Raw genomic sequence first — 17,457 nt, forward strand, 5'->3', positions numbered from 1 at the left:
CATATATATGTATATATATGCACACACACACACACACCAGCATCACTCTTGGAATATTCAAAACCCAACCCCACTGCCTAGCCCACCCTGACCTACACCCCATCAACAATGAAAATTTCATAATCAAAGATTCGTCCTGTACGCGACGCCACGACCTCGATAGTTTCACGCTCCTCTTGTTTTAACTAAGAAATTTATATAAATGATGCCTTAATTTCTTCTTGCAGCTTCGACGTTCGATCTTTCTCACACCCTATATACTCACTAGGATTTATATACACATGGTACATTTTCACCTTGTTAGTTCTAACGTTACAATCGATAATATTTCTAGTAAAATAAAGATGTTAATTTAGATTTAAGGAAATATTTGAAAAATATATTCGAAATAACTTTATATTGTAGTGATTTTAAAAAACTAATTGAGAAACTAAATTCATTGTAAAACAGATTTAATCAAACAATGTCAATAAATTTTTGAGTAGGTCTTACGTATCTATATTTATCAGATAAATCATATTTAGAGTAAAAGTGATATTTTTTATATACAAAATAATTTTTCATGATTCGAGATATTAAACTCACAAAATTGAATCATATTACAGTCTTATAAAAGTTTCAATCGATACAAATACGACACTGAACATTAATATATACAAGTAAAAGATGCACATGTATTGCATGTGTTATTATTATTCTTAATTTGATCAAATAATACTGAACAATTAACACGAAATTATTTTCAATTTAGAAGAGTTGTTTGATTTAAAAGAGAAGTTTTGTTTAGATTTATTTAATGTAAAATAAAATATGAAGTGATTTGATAATGTTTTTCGTAGGATAAAAAAAATAAATATGAAATTAAATATTTTGATAAGTTCTTCATGTAGTTACTCTAAATATAATAATAATATAAATATATGCATTACACCACTTTGTGAATCTATATTAGATCCCTTTAATGATTCTAGTATTCTCATCGGGGACGCTCGGCCGGGGATGTGAACTAAGCAAATGAATAAATAAATAGAGAATAAGAAACCAAAGGACGCTTTGTCTTTCGTCCATTTAATCCCCTTGTCCCGTCCCTTCCCTTTTCACAATCTCGCAAGTTTCTCTTCTCAATCAGCCGAAACTTACCCAAGTATACAAAAGCCAAAAATCAAGAATAACAAAATAGGATAAAAGAATAACCCAAAATGCTAATTAGCATCCCTAATCACAGTGATTTTCCTGACACAATACAGAGATGTCAAGATTATATCCAAGCTTTAGAGGAGGAGCGTCGCAAGATTCAAGTTTTCCAACGTGAACTCCCTCTCTGTCTTGACCTTGTTACACAAGGTATGGGTGCAGATTTAAACATTAATCGGCAAAAAAATTATTATATTTTTAGAATCTCTTTTGCTGATTTATGCTATTTGCTTTGTTATCTTGTTTTGATTGTTTCCTTGTTTAATTTGTGCATGTGGGATTTCGGTATCTTTGCAGCGATTGAGACATGCAAACAGCAGTTATCCGGGACAACAACAGAATATAATTTACGTGGGCAATCAGAGTGTTCGGAGCAGACATCCAGACCCATTTTTGAAGAGTTTATTCCCTTAAAAAGGGCTTCATTTCGTTCATGATGGTGAAGAAGAAGAACCCCAGAAGGTAGAAGGCAGTGACGATGTTCAAAATGAGAAGAATGGTAATGAAAAAAATTCCAAGAAATCAGACTGGCTTAGATACGTTCAGCTATGGAATGAAACCCCAGATCCATCTTCCAATGAGGTAAATATACATAAGATTATTACATTTTTGGCCGTTTAAGTGCTTATTCGTATGTGGGCTTTTGTTAATTTGGATAAAACGATTCGATCTCTTCTGATTACGGGATTCAGGATTCGCCAAGGAAGGTGGCAGCCGTGGAAGTGAACAGAAACAGCTGCAGCAGTGATGAAGGTGGCGGCGCATTTCATCCATTTAAGAAAGACAAAAGCTTAGGCATTAATAACAGTACTACAGCTACAACCGATCCACCCACACAAGGGGGAGAGCCAAAGAGTGGATCAGTACCACCAGCATCCACCAGTTCTACGGTGGACACCGGCGGCGGGAGTGGTGGTGCGAGCAAGAAGGAAGAAAAGGGAGGGGTGTCCCAAAGGAAGTCAAGGAGGTGTTGGTCGCCGGAATTACATAGAAGATTTGAGCAAGCCCTTCAACAACTTGGTGGCTCGCATGGTATATATATACATGCAATAAATTTAGAATGTTAACATTCACTTTTGTTGATTTCGATTTTTTTTCATTAATGAAATTGTTAATTGTCTGTATTGTGCAGTTGCCACACCAAAACAAATTAGGGAGATGATGAAGGTTGATGGTCTCACGAATGATGAGGTTAAAAGCCATTTACAGGTTTGTTTTTCATACTTTATGAAATCATAAATCTGAGTTGTACATTCTTGCTTTGCTACTATAACATTGGAATGTTTCCATTTTAATCGAGGATTGTAATTGTTTTGATGAGGAACAGAATCAAGAAATATGTGGTGGCTAATAAACGATTCCAAGAGACAAAAATTAGATTTTTGAAAAATTACATGTTCAACCCGTAGCGATTGGGGCATATATTCCATTCACTACACCCTCGGATAAACCATCGATGCACCTTTTTTTTTAACCCGTAGCTGCCGCCCTTGGGTAACCCTTCGGGCTTTAACGCAGAACCATCGATACATTGGGGGGATAATATGTATGCGAGACATGTTGTTTAACTAGAATTTGTCACGTTGGCTCATGTATTATGTCTTCTTGATTTATATAATTTGATGGCAAAATTTAGATCACCAAGCCTGTCAGAAGTCAAAGAATTTATTCTTTGTCTTGGTTACATTTTATCTAGATGAAATGGGATTTGCGTCTTTTGTAGTTAGTTATTAGTAATAGTAATTATTTTTGGCGAAAACTGAAAAATAACTTGGATTTGTTTTAATTAATGACATTAATAGTATTGCAAAGGAGTTAAATCTAGGACAAAAACTCACGGGTCTTATTTTGTGAGACATATATCTTATTTGGGTAATTCATGAAAAAATATTATTTTTTATACTAAAAGTATTACTTTTTATTGTGAATATCGGTAAGTTTGACCCGTCTCACATATAAAGATTCATGAGACCGTTTCAAAAGATACCTACTCTGAATCTAGAACCTGAGAAAGAAGATTCTGATATAGATTTTGGCTTTTGCGTAATGTAATTTTTGAAAAAATTTCTTTCGTTGAATCATCTGTTTCTTGCTGTATGTTGATTTTTTTTTTAAAAAAAAAATGTGTATGAGCTGCATGCTAAAAAATTTCATCACATATACTACAGAAATATCGCTTGCACGTGAGAAGACCAGGGCCTACGATTCAAAACAACCACCACACACAAGCGCCTCAATTCGTGGTCGTCGGAGGGATATGGGTGCCACCGGAATATGCAGCTGCAGTAGCTACAGCCTCAACGTCCGGCGACGCAACCGCCCTAAATGGAATATATGCCCCAATCGCTACGGTGCCGCAGCCTTTCCAAGGAACATCGACCCATTCCCCTAAACAAAATGAAGGTGGAGCAGTACGAGTACCCCATTCCCCGGCCACCTCCTCTACGTTTGTGTAATATTGACTCTTTTAAACGAACTTTCGATATAAGAGAACATAGAGAAAAAAGAAAAGGCGATTTTGGGTTATTATATTTCATCTTTATCTTATCTTATAATTTGGAAGCTTGGATTTGATAGTGACAGTCAATTGTTCATTTAAATAAGTGATCAGTCTCCTTGTTTGTGTTATATATGTTTTCTTTTTAATCTATTTTTTGTCAACCCACAAATTTTGTTTATAACTTCTCCCTTTTAAAGTTTAATAATCAAAGAACATTTAAAAAATATTTCATGGTTTCAACTTGTATTCCTTCTAAGGAAGTTTCATGGTTATACGAAGAATTTAAGAATACTTAACTATTAATTAATTAATTAACAAACTGAGGGATGAACCTCTTTCTTTTTAGTTGTCTACGTTCATGAAATTGAATGAATCGGGACCTAGGCCATCTTGAATGAATAGTTGGTCTGAAAATTAATTGTATTTAGATTTTATATCAATCATTCACTAACAAAATTAGTTTTCAAAGTTGTCTATGCATTTTCAGCGCAAATACGATTTTGTTTAGCCACCCGAAAATTGTCTTGTGAGACGGTCTCACGAATATTTATCTGTGAGACGGGTCAACCCTACCGATATTCACAATAAAAAGTAATACTCTTAGCATAAAAAGTAAGATTTTTTCATTGATGACCCAAATAAGAGATCTGTCTCACAAAAGTACTGACATGTGAGATCATCTCACACAAGTTTTTGCCGACATGTTATTGCTTTAAGAACTCATTTTGAATTATTTTCAATTTTGCAATTTCGTGATGGAATTTAAAATTCAAAAAATCTATAGCAGTGCAATTGATTTAAATAATAAATTTGTTACTCTGACAATCTCAAATCATCATTCAAACACACCGTATGAGTATAATTTTATTTTTTTACTCGTTATACGAAACATGCTCAAACTTCCATCACATGCAAAAATTTAGCCATTACCTGCATAGTGAAACCAACACACAATCAAAATAAACAAACTTAACTTAACCTATTGTTAATCAAACAAATTAAGGATAATTACTTAAAGATTTTAAAAAAAATTCAAACAGTTAAATTATTGTATATCCAAAATTTTTAGACAAAAACTTGTGTGAGACGATCTCACGGGTCGTATTTTGTGAGACGAATCTTTTATTTGGGTCATCAATGAAAAATATTACTTTTTATTGTGAATATCGGTAGGGTTAACTCGTCTCACAGATAAAGATTCGTAAGACCGTCTCACAAAAGACCTACTCAAATCTTTATTAATCAATGTGCAAAACCCTTGTAAAAATTGATAATATTCTTCTTTTATCAATAATATTCTTCAAAGTGATACAAGACATGGACAAATTGGCGGATACCAAAATTAAAGAAGAAAGGAACGATATTAGTTGGATTTTATAGTCCAACAAAGAAGAAAAAGACGAACTTTGTTTTATTACATTTGCGGAGGAATCAAAGGTCCCATCAAAGAATATTCTCGTGGCAATACGAGAAGGATATGCGATACCATATTGTATATTAATTAAGATTAATAATTATTAATGGGATTAATAATTTTTAATTACTTGATTGGTGAAGGATATCCTCTTTTTATTCAGCTGAGGATGAATGAATACACACACCCAGTGCATGTGGACAAGCCATGCGGTGGTATATGAATAATATTTTTATTTTATAATAAAACTTAAAATTATATTATAATAATGATAAATAAAAAAAAAACCATTGGGGGAATGGGTGTGGGGTCGGTCTAAAAATGGCTCTTCGAACACAATTAAGGCCAAATGTCTCTTGCAGTCATCTAAGCTTGTCTGAGGATACGAAGCCATTTTATGTCATTTTTCGTACAAAATCGACCAAACTTTATAATGTATACGATCCATGCTTTATCTCTTGGAGTCAACATTTAATATCATAATACCCATATATTATATATTTTTTAATTTCTTGCTAAATACGAGAAATGTAATGTGAGCTTTCGAAAATATGCATAAATAGGAGGTAGGTGGACAAAATTTTATTAAGTTTTGGACAGCTTATAATACGGATATTTAGTAGATATTCTCCTAGTATATAAGTAAATATATATAATGTTTATAACAACAATTCTTGTGAAACGGTCACACGAGTCAATTTTGTGAGACATATATCTTTTTTGGATCACCCGTGAAAAAATATTAATTTTATGTCAAAAATATTACTTATTATTATAAATATTAGCAAAATTAACTTATCTCAGATAAAAATATATGAGATCGTCTCTCACGAGTCAAATGTTCAAAAATGTTCACGATGTAGTTTGTCGACATTGTAGATGTTTAAAATTGATTAAATAATTTATTAATATTTCGTACAAATACACCATTGGAAATTGACATTATGCATATCTATGTAATGTGACACGATGAATATCTACTTGTATATATCTTCTTTGACACTATTTACATCATGGTAGTTAAATTTATTTATTTAACATTCATCCAAGATGTATTTGAGGAGTGGAAAATTTAATTAGTTTGTGATTTTAGTTTTATGATTTGTTAAAATTTGATTTTCATCTTTTTTTGAGATGTTTTTTCACTTCAAACCCCTAAACTTATTGAATATTGTTAATTTGATACTGATGGTTCATGTATGAATTATATGATGTGAATAAATCATATGTTACATTAAAATACATATAAACAAAAAGAAAACAAAATGTCACTCAATATATCAAAATAGAATGAAATAAACTTATTTTTTTCTTTTTCTTTTTGTGTGGATGAATTTTAATGTATAATATAGGCTTTATTCTTGTCACAACAACTACATAACAGAATATTGGTGTGTCGAATAAGTAATATTCAGCAGATTTAGAGGCTTCGAACAAAATAAAATAGAATAAGTTATTGAATAAAAATCAAACTTTTACTAATTGAGAAAATTGATAATTAAATATATTTTTTTATAAGTTATAAACATTCCCTAAAATCTAAAACAAATAAACTTTCAAATATTAGAATTACAAGTTTCCCACAATGTTATTCTTTTTTTCTAAAAAGGAGCTGTCTATTTTATATTTCATATACTTGGTCTAACACATTTAACCAAAGACGGTATACATTTTGGCGGCTGCAGTTGTAAAAAATATGACCATTCTGGTATTTCACGTTCGTTGTATCACAAAATACTGTGTATATCAGATTTGATGATATATCGTAAAAAAATTTGGTACGACACCTCAAAAATTAACTCAAGAAGGGAAGATTGTCTAAGACCATATATACAACTCCCAGGTATTTTATCCAACCGATGTGAGACAACTAACACTTCCTCTCACGCTTAGGAATTAACATATGGAGCGTGAAGTTTACAAATGATCCAATTATGAGCAGAATGAGTGACCCAACTATAGCAGTCCAATACATAAAAGTGGAACCTGAGCTCTGATACCAAGTTAAGATTGAAACTTGGAGCTAACTCAACCCCAAAAGCTAGCTCAAGGGGGGAGGATTGTGCAAGACCATATATACAACTCCCAAGTATTTTATCCAACCGATGTGGGACAACTAACATATATCGATATAACATTAATAAAAATTAGGTATTTCGATATACCGAAAAAAATTTATATATTTTAAAATTTATAATATAATATCAATTTCGATATCGTTATAATATTAAAAAAATCGATATTTCACTATGACATTAAAAAAATTTCAATATTATACCATATCGAAATTTCGGTATATCGAATTTTTTTGATAATAACGATATGAAATTTATGTCATACCAAAATTTCGTTATGATATCGATATTCATTTTTCATATCGAAATATTTCGATATGATATACGATATTCTTTGAAAAATTCGGTACACGCAGCGAACTAGATCTAGTAAGAGACAATTTTTTTTTTTTTTAAAACAGTACGACATCTGTTTTTAAAGATCATGAATGTAACAGCTTTCCTGCTATCATTTGTTTGTACTTGTACTACTAGTTCAACACAAGTATTAAAATTAATATTTTTTACAAATATTTTTTTTATCAAAATAAATGAGTTAAAAACGTTTCTAGCATTATATATTCGATACAATATTTAATTTCCATAATGGTTTTGCAATTTCTTATAACATCTAATTGCATAAATGTACATTCTCCATTTGACAATATAATACAACTTCAAACTTGAACTTGTCCGCATACTATTCAAAGGGTAGAATCTATCATTTTTATAGCAACACGTGAGACATTAGATCTAACATATATATGTATTATTTATATGCATTTGCTAATATTGAATTTACGTATGTCAGGAAACGTCGTGCCTATGCCATGTTCGGACATTCAGGGAGAAGAACGTTAGAGACATCGGGGACTAAGACAAGGGTACGACATAGATAGTTGCTTGGAGTTGTTCAAATTTTAGACACGAAATTTTATAGTAAAAAAAATTTACTATGAATTTTTATATTTTTTAAACATGATTTCAATTTCTCAACTTGAAAATTTTATAGAATTTAATTTCTCTATAAATCTATTATTTTGTAGACTATGTTTTCAATTTTAAAATATGATAAATCATTGCTTCAAAACAGGAGGGAGCCACCTTTGTGCTAGGATGAGTTTCAACCTCACTTATTTTTTTTCAAAGAAATGTCTAAATTCAAGCCAGTAGCTGCGGAGAGAGAGCAGGCTTGCATGTTACTTGAGGCTCACTACCGCGCAGAAATTTTAACAGGTTTCCCAGGTGTAGGCTGTAGAACTTTGGCATCCGGTGGCTCTTTCGACGAGATCTCCTGCATTGTTACGTTATATTCGGAACAAAGTTGAGGGGATGATTTTATCTCAAACCAATAGCAATTTTGGCACCCGTAACATAGAAAGTAGGATCTGTGATAGAGGTACGATATGACAAATAATATGCGCCCACCCATTTGTAGGATGTGAAGGAAAATTGGAGCAGCTTATTCAAGTTCATGAATATCCATATCTATGTTTAGTTAAAATGGTTTAGGTTTAAGCTATCGTTGTTCGGATTCCGAGGCAAAATCTGCGTTCCTCTTCGTTCACAAATATCGGTCTCGAGCAAACTCAAGTAAAATCATACCTTGAACGATTCTATGGTCCCTTCAGTTTTAACAAGACTTGCACGTAGCCCTTTGCTATCAAGATCACCGTTTTTCATTGGAATAATAAACCTATACAAGAGAAGAAGCTAATTTCAGATCTTCCATAACCAAGTGCAAAGTACTGATTAAAAACCTCAAAAAAGATGCATACTGGGCATGCAACAACTTTGCTAGACGAACCGCGTCCTCTTGTCCAGAAACCAAAGTGAAGTTTGGCAAGAGTTGCTTAATAACAGGGGTTATAAGTATGTCGGCACATTCTTTCCTGACAAAATCCTCGTTAAAGACACAGTGGGGTTCATAGTACAGAGTCAGCTCGCCTTCAGGAGAGGTGACAAGATAGCTGTGGTATAATATGTAAAGGATAAAATATGTAAAAATGCATCATTAATATGAAACGGAAGTCGGTCTAGATTGAGTGATACAGCATAGTCTACCCATTTTCTGGACGCTGCCAAGGAGGACCTAACACCGGCCCTGCAGTAGCTCTAATCTTGACTGAAAAACCATTGTTGACTTGGATTTCAGAGGCCTGGCCTGGTTCTAAATACGTGACCTAAACTTTTGTAAGAAAAAGGCCAATAAGAATCCTGTACTAATAATTTTACATGAGACTGGATGAACGTACGTACTGCAACTAAATGCTTCGGCATGTGACTACTGAGTACTGATCACGGCCGCAGTCTTAAGTTACTAAAGAAACCACAGGTTTTTCTTTACATGTTGAATGAAATTTATTTATAAATTTATCAGATGCAATGAGATTAGATACTTTGAACTGGCAAGAATATGAACCAAGACTGACAACATTGCTTACATTGGTAAATATGGTATCTAATAGAGCCTTGGCATTCGGAGTCGCGATTACTCCAAGATTCGGTGACTTTTGTGAGAGGGGCTTTAGAGTTTTCAAGTGGCAGTGATCATCAAGGCTTTGTGTAATTAGTAAGCAATAAATCCCGGGAAGATCATCAAGCTGCACTGATTTACTCACACATTCTTTAAACTCACAGCATATATAATATAATAAATTTAAGGGAAGACCTATCTAGAGTTGAGCAACGGCAGTTTTTTCTTTCATAAAATAGATTACATCGTTCCATTATTTAAATTTCCAAGAAAAAATGGCTGAAATATTGATTCAATATCAAATAGATTATACCGTGAGATTCTTGAGAAACTTTTTAGCAGCATCATAAAGCCAAGGAATTCCAAAATCCAAGTTCCCCACCAAGACTGGATCAACCAATATTTTCACCCCTCCAACTTCCCACAACCAACTGTTCCCCTACTAGAAAAGAAAACTAAAATATATCAAATTTTCAGACAATAACGTTCCCTCAATAAAATCAACCAAAAAAAAAAAAAAAACAGAATCCAATCAAGAAATTACAAACCCACCTCTAGATAAGTGAGTTTGAAAACATCAGTTCCAGAATTACTCGTCTCCACCTCTTTTTCTTCTGATACCGCAGCAGCAACTTTCTTATTTAACCTATCAAATCAAAAAATACAAAAACCAGGATATACTTGTGAACAAATACTTCCTTCAAGGGCAATGCCAAAATGACACAAGCCCATAAAACTAAAGCCATAAATTAAACAAAATGCAAATCAGAATCAGCTCAAACGGAATCAACTGGTTGGAAGGATACTGATTTTCAATTGAAATAAATTTTCGGAGAAACAAAATATCCACCCAGTGCTAGCTATCACTGACATGAAACATATCCCAATCTGGTAGCTGAGAGCTTGAATGCATCAGAATTGATGAAAAATGGAGTTTCCGGAAGAGAGGTGAAATGGGTTGTTAGCATGGTTTTTGGTTTCCTACTACATGATTTGATGGAAGACTGTTGGAAGAAATTGCTCCGAGTAGCCATAACTGATAGTAGGGACTGAAGATACAGAATCAACTATAGTGGATTGGTGGTCTCTTGAGCTTGAAATATGTGGATGCTATGTGAAATGCCGATTCAATTTTCTGAAACAATTTCTTGATATTCTTAAGGTAGTTTAAATGCGTAGACGTGTAACGAATTTAACGGCTTTTTCAGCTAGTGGTTCATTTGAGTGGCTTGGATTTGGACTTTTAATTATGATTTTGGCAGAAGAAATTATTTGTGATTGGAATTACTGCACAACAATATACAAAGACATTATTTGATGCAAACATAAGTTATTTAATCGATGAGTTTTGCCATTAAACAAACCTTAAATTTCTTTCTAGTCGCATAAAAATGGTCATACATTTCACAATAAAATTTATGGCCGACCAAAATCACTTTTTTTTAACACTTTTTACAAGACAAATAAGATCAATTCTCGGAAGCCTCAACACGTACAATCTTTGCATAATAGGATTAACTCTCAACCTATAAATATTAAAAACTATATGTCAATATGTAGAGATGATACATTATTATATCTCTAGTTTCCACGTTTTCTTTCGTTCCAATCTCTCTCAAAGTCAACGATTTTGTTCTAATATTGGTTGGAGATAGTAAGGTAATACCTCATAAGCCTCGTGAAGAGAAATAAGATTTCGATTTTAAATGATATATTTTATTTATTTCCCTAATAGAGTTTTCCTTGTTAATTTGATTAGGCAAATATTTGATATGATTTTGCCTTCCTTAGATAATGAGATATTAATTCAAGAGATATAGTATTAGTGTTTAAAAAGAGTTTATTCCTAATAAAACTCTCACTTTCCTTGTATTTTAGATTTCCTTGAGGAGATATGATTCTTCACCTATAAATAAGAAGAAAAGCTCATTGATAGCCGCCGCTTCAATATCAACTATACATACACACACGTTGCAGAGATTTACAGAGAAAAATTATCCTCGAAGCCGTTGCTGTTTGGAGTGGTGATTCCCATGTTAAGTTGGATGGTGCCAACATCTATAGACAACATCCGTAACGATGTTGACTGAAGATTGCATCTAGTTGATAGTGGTTTCCGGGATCAAGTTTTGCTTTCTTGATTACGTTTATTTTTGGTTATTTATTTTAGAAAGCTTTATCTTCTCAAATTGTTGAGGAAATTGATTTTTGATACAATCACTAGTGTTAGGTTTTTTTGTAAACGATTGAGTTTTCTAGTGATTATTTTTTGTCATAAGGCACCGCACAAGTATTTATACTTGTGCATATTTAATCTCGTCCATCTATTTATTTCAAATCAATTTGTGTTATAAAAGTTAATTTTCCGCTGCATATAGATGTTGTCCGAGATGTTGTAACATCTGGCACAACATTTAATTCTGATAAAACACAAATTTATTATTTGTTAATTCTATTCTGATATTTTTATTATTTTCGATATATGTCGGACAAAATAAATCCTAACACCCTGTTCGAGCATTATAAGTGTGCTATTGTTTTTTATTTTTCATTTTTTAACACACTGCGAGGTTGACAAATTCAGAGATCGGACATTTCTTGCTAGAAGGGTTGAAGGAAGCAAAATTTTTCTCCCTACTCCGATACGAATGGTGGCAAGCGCCGTTAAATTTGTTAACTTGAATTTTTTCCCTTTCCAACTGTCAATAAACCTGGGGTCTCGTCCAATGAAAAAAACATATATATTTTCCTATATTATAATAGAAAATATATATGACTATATAAAATACATTGAATCGACATAAAAATAAAGTCGTCATTTTAGCACCTTAAAATCAAGCTTAAAATCTTCAGCTTTTATCGACCTATTTGAATCGACATAAAAATAAAAATATTAGACAAAATAGATCATGAATATCCACAATTGCGTCAAATAATACATTGGGAAAAATTCAGTCTTGCAAATTTTGATCGGAAAAAGTTTGACGATGACTGAAAATAGATCGGAAAAATTCAATCTTGGACAATTCTAAAAAATAATCGACTCATATTGCTAACAATAACAGATAAAATACTTTTACGCAATGCAACAAACATAATATGAATTTCCAACCATGATCTACAATTATCCTTATGCACGAACATGGTTATCCTGTACTTATAGTGTTCGAACGAGGCATACGAGGTGTCTCCTTGCCATCGCCGACCGATATCAGAGCAAAATCGCCAACTTTGAGAAAATTGGGAAGAAAGAGACGTCCGAATTTGGGGATTAGAGCTTGTTTATGCAAGGATAGGGAGAATAGGGTGTTAAATTGGGGCTCTCCCGACGCATGTGCAGAGCATGTGGAATTTCGTTACCCCTTGATGGATGAGTTGATGACATGAACATTTTTCGGACAAAAATTAACAGATGAGGGACTTAAGTTGAACGTTAAAAATTAAAAGGACATAATTAGGAAAAATGGAAACTAAAGGGAAACAATAATTTATGAATCCTGAAGGTTTTAAATTGGGCTCTTTGATGCACGTGCAGAGCAAATAAGAATTTTGTTACCCTTGATGCATGAGGACGACAGAGACATTTTTCAGACAAAAAATAACATATGATGGACATAAATGGCACATGAAAAGTTCGAGAGACGTAGTTGGGAAAAAACATTAGAAACTAAATGGATATAATAATCTATTGACCCACAATAAGGTTTTGAAATCAGCAATTAGCCTAAAATTATATTTATCGAGGTTAAAATTCAAGAAAGTATTAATATATAAAGTGTAGAAATTGAATAAAACAAAAATACATATTTCAAAATTCAATGATTCCATCCGAATTTTCATTTACTATCATCTTTGTCACATGATATGTATTTGAAACATGTATTTCACTCTAAATCATTTCGCTCGACACATTTAAATAAGCACTACAATTAGTTCTTGATTGACATTATCCAAGTATGACATGATATCAGAGACAAAATATCTCCAGGTTTATTTCATCATATCCATATGGACATTGCCCCCATGATAGGATAGATAGTCCAAGATTTGTCCATGCATATATAGGACCCACTTTTTTTTTTGAAATTGTATGTGTGGCAAGATCTTACCCGTTGAAATGAAGTGAGGGTGGTGCCCACATAGGTAGGATCTCATTAATATGCCACCAAATTCTCTATTCTCTGGTGAGTCCCTTGCAATCATTTTGTCAATGACATCTCGGAAACAAATAAAAAATCGAAATGTAAGAGAAAAATCTTAGATCAATGAAACATGACAAAAAAGTAAACTTACCAAATTAAAGAGTCTCATCCACCGCATCTGCATCCGAAAGTTCGCTAAAAGACTTGTATTCATACACCATTTTTGAAATGTATAGTCGAAAATCTAGCATACATGAGTATTAATGATAAAATTAATTTTTTATTTGTTTGTTGTCATCTTATACTTTTTGCGTTTTTCCGCAACGATGACATTTTTTATGGCAAATATTTGACCTTTGATAATAGGTTTCACAATTTCCATGACTGTACTGGTTGATTATTCCATATACATGTGAATCTTACAAAATAAGAAAAATCTAAATAATACACCCTTAACTCATAAAAAAATGTATGCAAAAACGTAATAATCTCTTGATTATTGAAGACAGATTCCAAACTTAAATCTGTATTGTTTCCATACGCAAGTAGATCATAACAACAAACCAATAGGAATTTAAGCACCCAATTCATTTTCGAAGGGATTTACTTCACGGATGACACTGAACAATGAAGCCATTTTTTTATTATGAATGAAAAACTATTGTCTAAATGTATTAAATGATGAATAAATCATATTGTTTTAAAGAGTTTATATGTCCAATTAAATACAAAAAATAACATAAAACCATAACTAAAATTTAATGAATTTATATTCAATTTATAAAGATAATTTTAATGAGAGTTTCATTAAATAATTTTTTAGGAATATAAAACATTCGTAGTATTTACCATACCATTAATCTGAGTTATTATAAAGTCAATTGAACTAATCATTTAATAAATTTAATTAAGATTTAATTAACTATCATTTTAGTTAAACTAACTTTATAATTATTTAAGTATAAGAATGTAATACCCCATAATTAGGTATATATTTAATTATTATATATTACTAATAATTTTTATAAATAAAATAAAATGAAATAACTAATATATTATGTATACACTTTCATACATGCATACATACCTACATACCATCATCATACCATCATACCATCATCATATTTGCTTAACCAACACACCACCTCCTTTTTTGCCCAACCGGTGATCAAGATTTGTTCATCATAGATTGAAGATAAGGCTTGATCATTGCCTATATAATGCACCATTCACTTCAAGAATTTCAAGAGTCCTCAGCCTGAATTTTCGAGTTTAAGGAGTGGGTCTAGTATAGGGTGGAGTGGTGAGAGTTTATAGCTCAAAAAAGTAGAGAAAAGGGGCCAAAAATATCTTTATATACCCAAAAATCTTCCAAATATTCTATAAAAATTACACAACACTCTCAACTTGCCCAGAAATATACCACAAAAGGAGGTGTCGAAAAATCATCAGCCGATTTTTCGTTAAAATTCATAAACCGCTACTGTCCGGGAAGGGAATAGTGCCGGAAAACTCACTTTTTAGGTATTGTTTTCACTCCCAATTTCCGTACCTTTTATGACCGTATTTCACCTTAGTTTAAACACGAAAGTTTTTCATTGTATGTCATACTTCTCATTCATGTCTTTGGTTTCCCGGAATTGGCCTCGGAAATAGTGTTTTTCCGGCAGCCGAAGTCGGGGTGTGAGTTTTACTAGTTTTTCCATTTTCTGGCACGTTTCGGCTGGGAATTTCAGAAAACGTATAACATAAAAGTTGTAGGAAATCGCATTTTACATTTGCTGAAAAAAGAGTGGCCGCGCGTGGTGGCCGGCCTGCCGGCCACGCGCCGCCGGAACAGGCGCGTGTAATACACGTGTCGGCGAAAAATGAAAAAAATATTTTTCGAAGCATGCTCTGTATGATTCCAGGCTACTGTACAAGTTTCGTAAATTTTGGATGAGTATTGTATTTACTGTGAATTTTTAAAGAAAAATACTATGATTTTCGGATATGATATACTATCTATATGATCATATAAACCTTTGTATAAATGTTCATAGCCTTCAATACTTGAAAAATATATCATTGGAAGTGGCTATAAAGTTTTATAATTTTTCGACTTACAAGTTATTTATTATGATTTTTGTGAGTTATATATTAAATGTTATATATATCGATTAATGATAAAATAATTTCAAATATTACCTATTTTGAATTTTTTTCCAATTAATATTATAATAAGAGTTGTTATAGGAAATATTGTAATTTTTGGAGTCAAATATTAATTATTGTAAATTTTAAAGATAGTTTGACTATTAGAAAATAATTGTGACAAAGAAATATTAAATAAATAAATAAAATATTTTTTTATGAACTTTTAGTCAATAAATAAAGTTTATAAAGTTATATTCCTTATTTTGGTAAAAATTTAAGGATAATCTATATCAAAAAGTGTTTACTATACTAATGATAATCATATTGGTCAATAGAATTGACTTGAACTTAGAACTCTCACTCTCATCTATAGTAAGTCTCAAGGTGAGGAAATTCTTTATCATTCTTCTTATATAGCCTTTGGCATTTGGCCTGGAAATTATGATATGATATTTTATTAAATGATATTTGTCATGTTTTATTGATTTCTTGTGCTTGTGCTTAATTATTGTATCTCTTAATCTTGTTGATGCATCACTTCGATGGCCACTCCTTCTATCATGATAAATCATCAATCATGTCTATATCCTTCCTACCGATCGAATCTATCATCTTGATCGCATCATAGTCAAATTTATTCTACTCAATTTACTCATTACTGTTATTACATATTGATGGAATGCTTCACTGAAAAGTTCTCATTGTAATATCATCACACTAAGTGTGATTCTTATCAAACTTTCACCAAATAAGGTCTTGGTTCATCAACGAATGAATGAACGAATAATTGAATGATAAAATGATTGACCAAGACGGAGCCCTGGACAACGGACTTTGGTCTGGAGATTGAGTCCATTGAACAACGTGACTTTGGTCCGGGTATATTAGTTCACTTGGCTCGTTATTCTTGCTAATCATATTTTCTATCTTGTGCATTCATATTGTCGGATGCTCGCCCTATTGTCTATTATATCATTCTGTTAAATTTAACATCATATTGATTATTATTTAATTCTCACTGAGTCTTTAAAGACTTAACCTCTCTATTTTTCTTTATCTATTGTAATTTCCAGAGCCAAGTAACCAGGATTTGGATAAAGAAAGAAATGTCGATGTATGATCCGCCAGTTGTTGTCTGAATAAATTGCTGGAAGGCATAATAAGTCATTTAGTTTATGAGTCAGTTTGTCTGAAATGTTTACTTCATTGTTACTCTTACCGTCTATGTTAGTTGGACATGTAAAACTTTATCGTAATTTACTAGTACTTGTATGTTTCGCTTCCGCTAATAAAGTTCTTTAATAGTTCTTATTACTGCCTGTATACTTCTAAAGAGACAGAATTCTCTTATGAGGTATTCCTAGGTAATGTGGCATTCCTTGAGGTCTAGTTTCAAGACAGGATGTCACAAAGAATTTCTTATATTGATGTTTTAATAAATCATTTGTGAAATAAAATAATGATAAATTGCAATAATTGTTGAAGATAAAATAATAGGAAATATTTCAAGAACATTAACTTTAGTGTGAAATTTAAATTGA

General features: G+C 32.1%; 2 protein-coding genes across 2 annotated transcripts; one reads left to right on the plus strand and one right to left on the minus strand.

Moving 5' to 3' along the window:
- The first annotated feature begins 961 nt into the window (after positions 1-961).
- LOC142555320 (transcription factor HHO2-like) lies at positions 962-3,822 on the plus strand. The gene is given in 6 exon segments (XM_075666140.1): positions 962-1,344; positions 1,492-1,615; positions 1,617-1,776; positions 1,887-2,226; positions 2,327-2,403; positions 3,363-3,822. Coding segments are annotated over 6 exon segments (1,134 nt in total). The 5' UTR covers positions 962-1,199; the 3' UTR covers positions 3,651-3,822.
- Positions 3,823-8,319: 4,497 nt separating this feature from the next.
- LOC142556578 (uncharacterized) lies at positions 8,320-10,857 on the minus strand. The gene is made up of 8 exons (XM_075668042.1): positions 10,510-10,857; positions 10,191-10,284; positions 9,952-10,077; positions 9,607-9,765; positions 9,227-9,345; positions 8,941-9,132; positions 8,768-8,858; positions 8,320-8,456 (listed from the first exon to the last, which is right to left on the minus strand). Coding segments are annotated over exons 1-8 (864 nt in total). The 5' UTR covers positions 10,512-10,857; the 3' UTR covers positions 8,320-8,375.
- Positions 10,858-17,457: the final 6,600 nt, after the last annotated feature.

The sequence above is a fragment of the Primulina tabacum genome, chromosome 9 (assembly GCF_025594145.1).
Source record: "Primulina tabacum isolate GXHZ01 chromosome 9, ASM2559414v2, whole genome shotgun sequence".
NCBI classification, from domain to species: Eukaryota; Viridiplantae; Streptophyta; class Magnoliopsida; order Lamiales; family Gesneriaceae; genus Primulina; species Primulina tabacum.

Bases quoted from the DNA above. Each gene is read 5' to 3' on its own strand.
- LOC142556578 (XM_075668042.1), bottom strand. The intron at 9,133-9,226 runs GTAGACTATGCT...ATTATACCACAG, and splicing joins TGGCAGCGTCCAGAAAATGG to CTATCTTGTCACCTCTCCTG. The intron at 8,859-8,940 runs GTATGCATCTTT...TCTCTTGTATAG, and splicing joins GCAAAGTTGTTGCATGCCCA to GTTTATTATTCCAATGAAAA.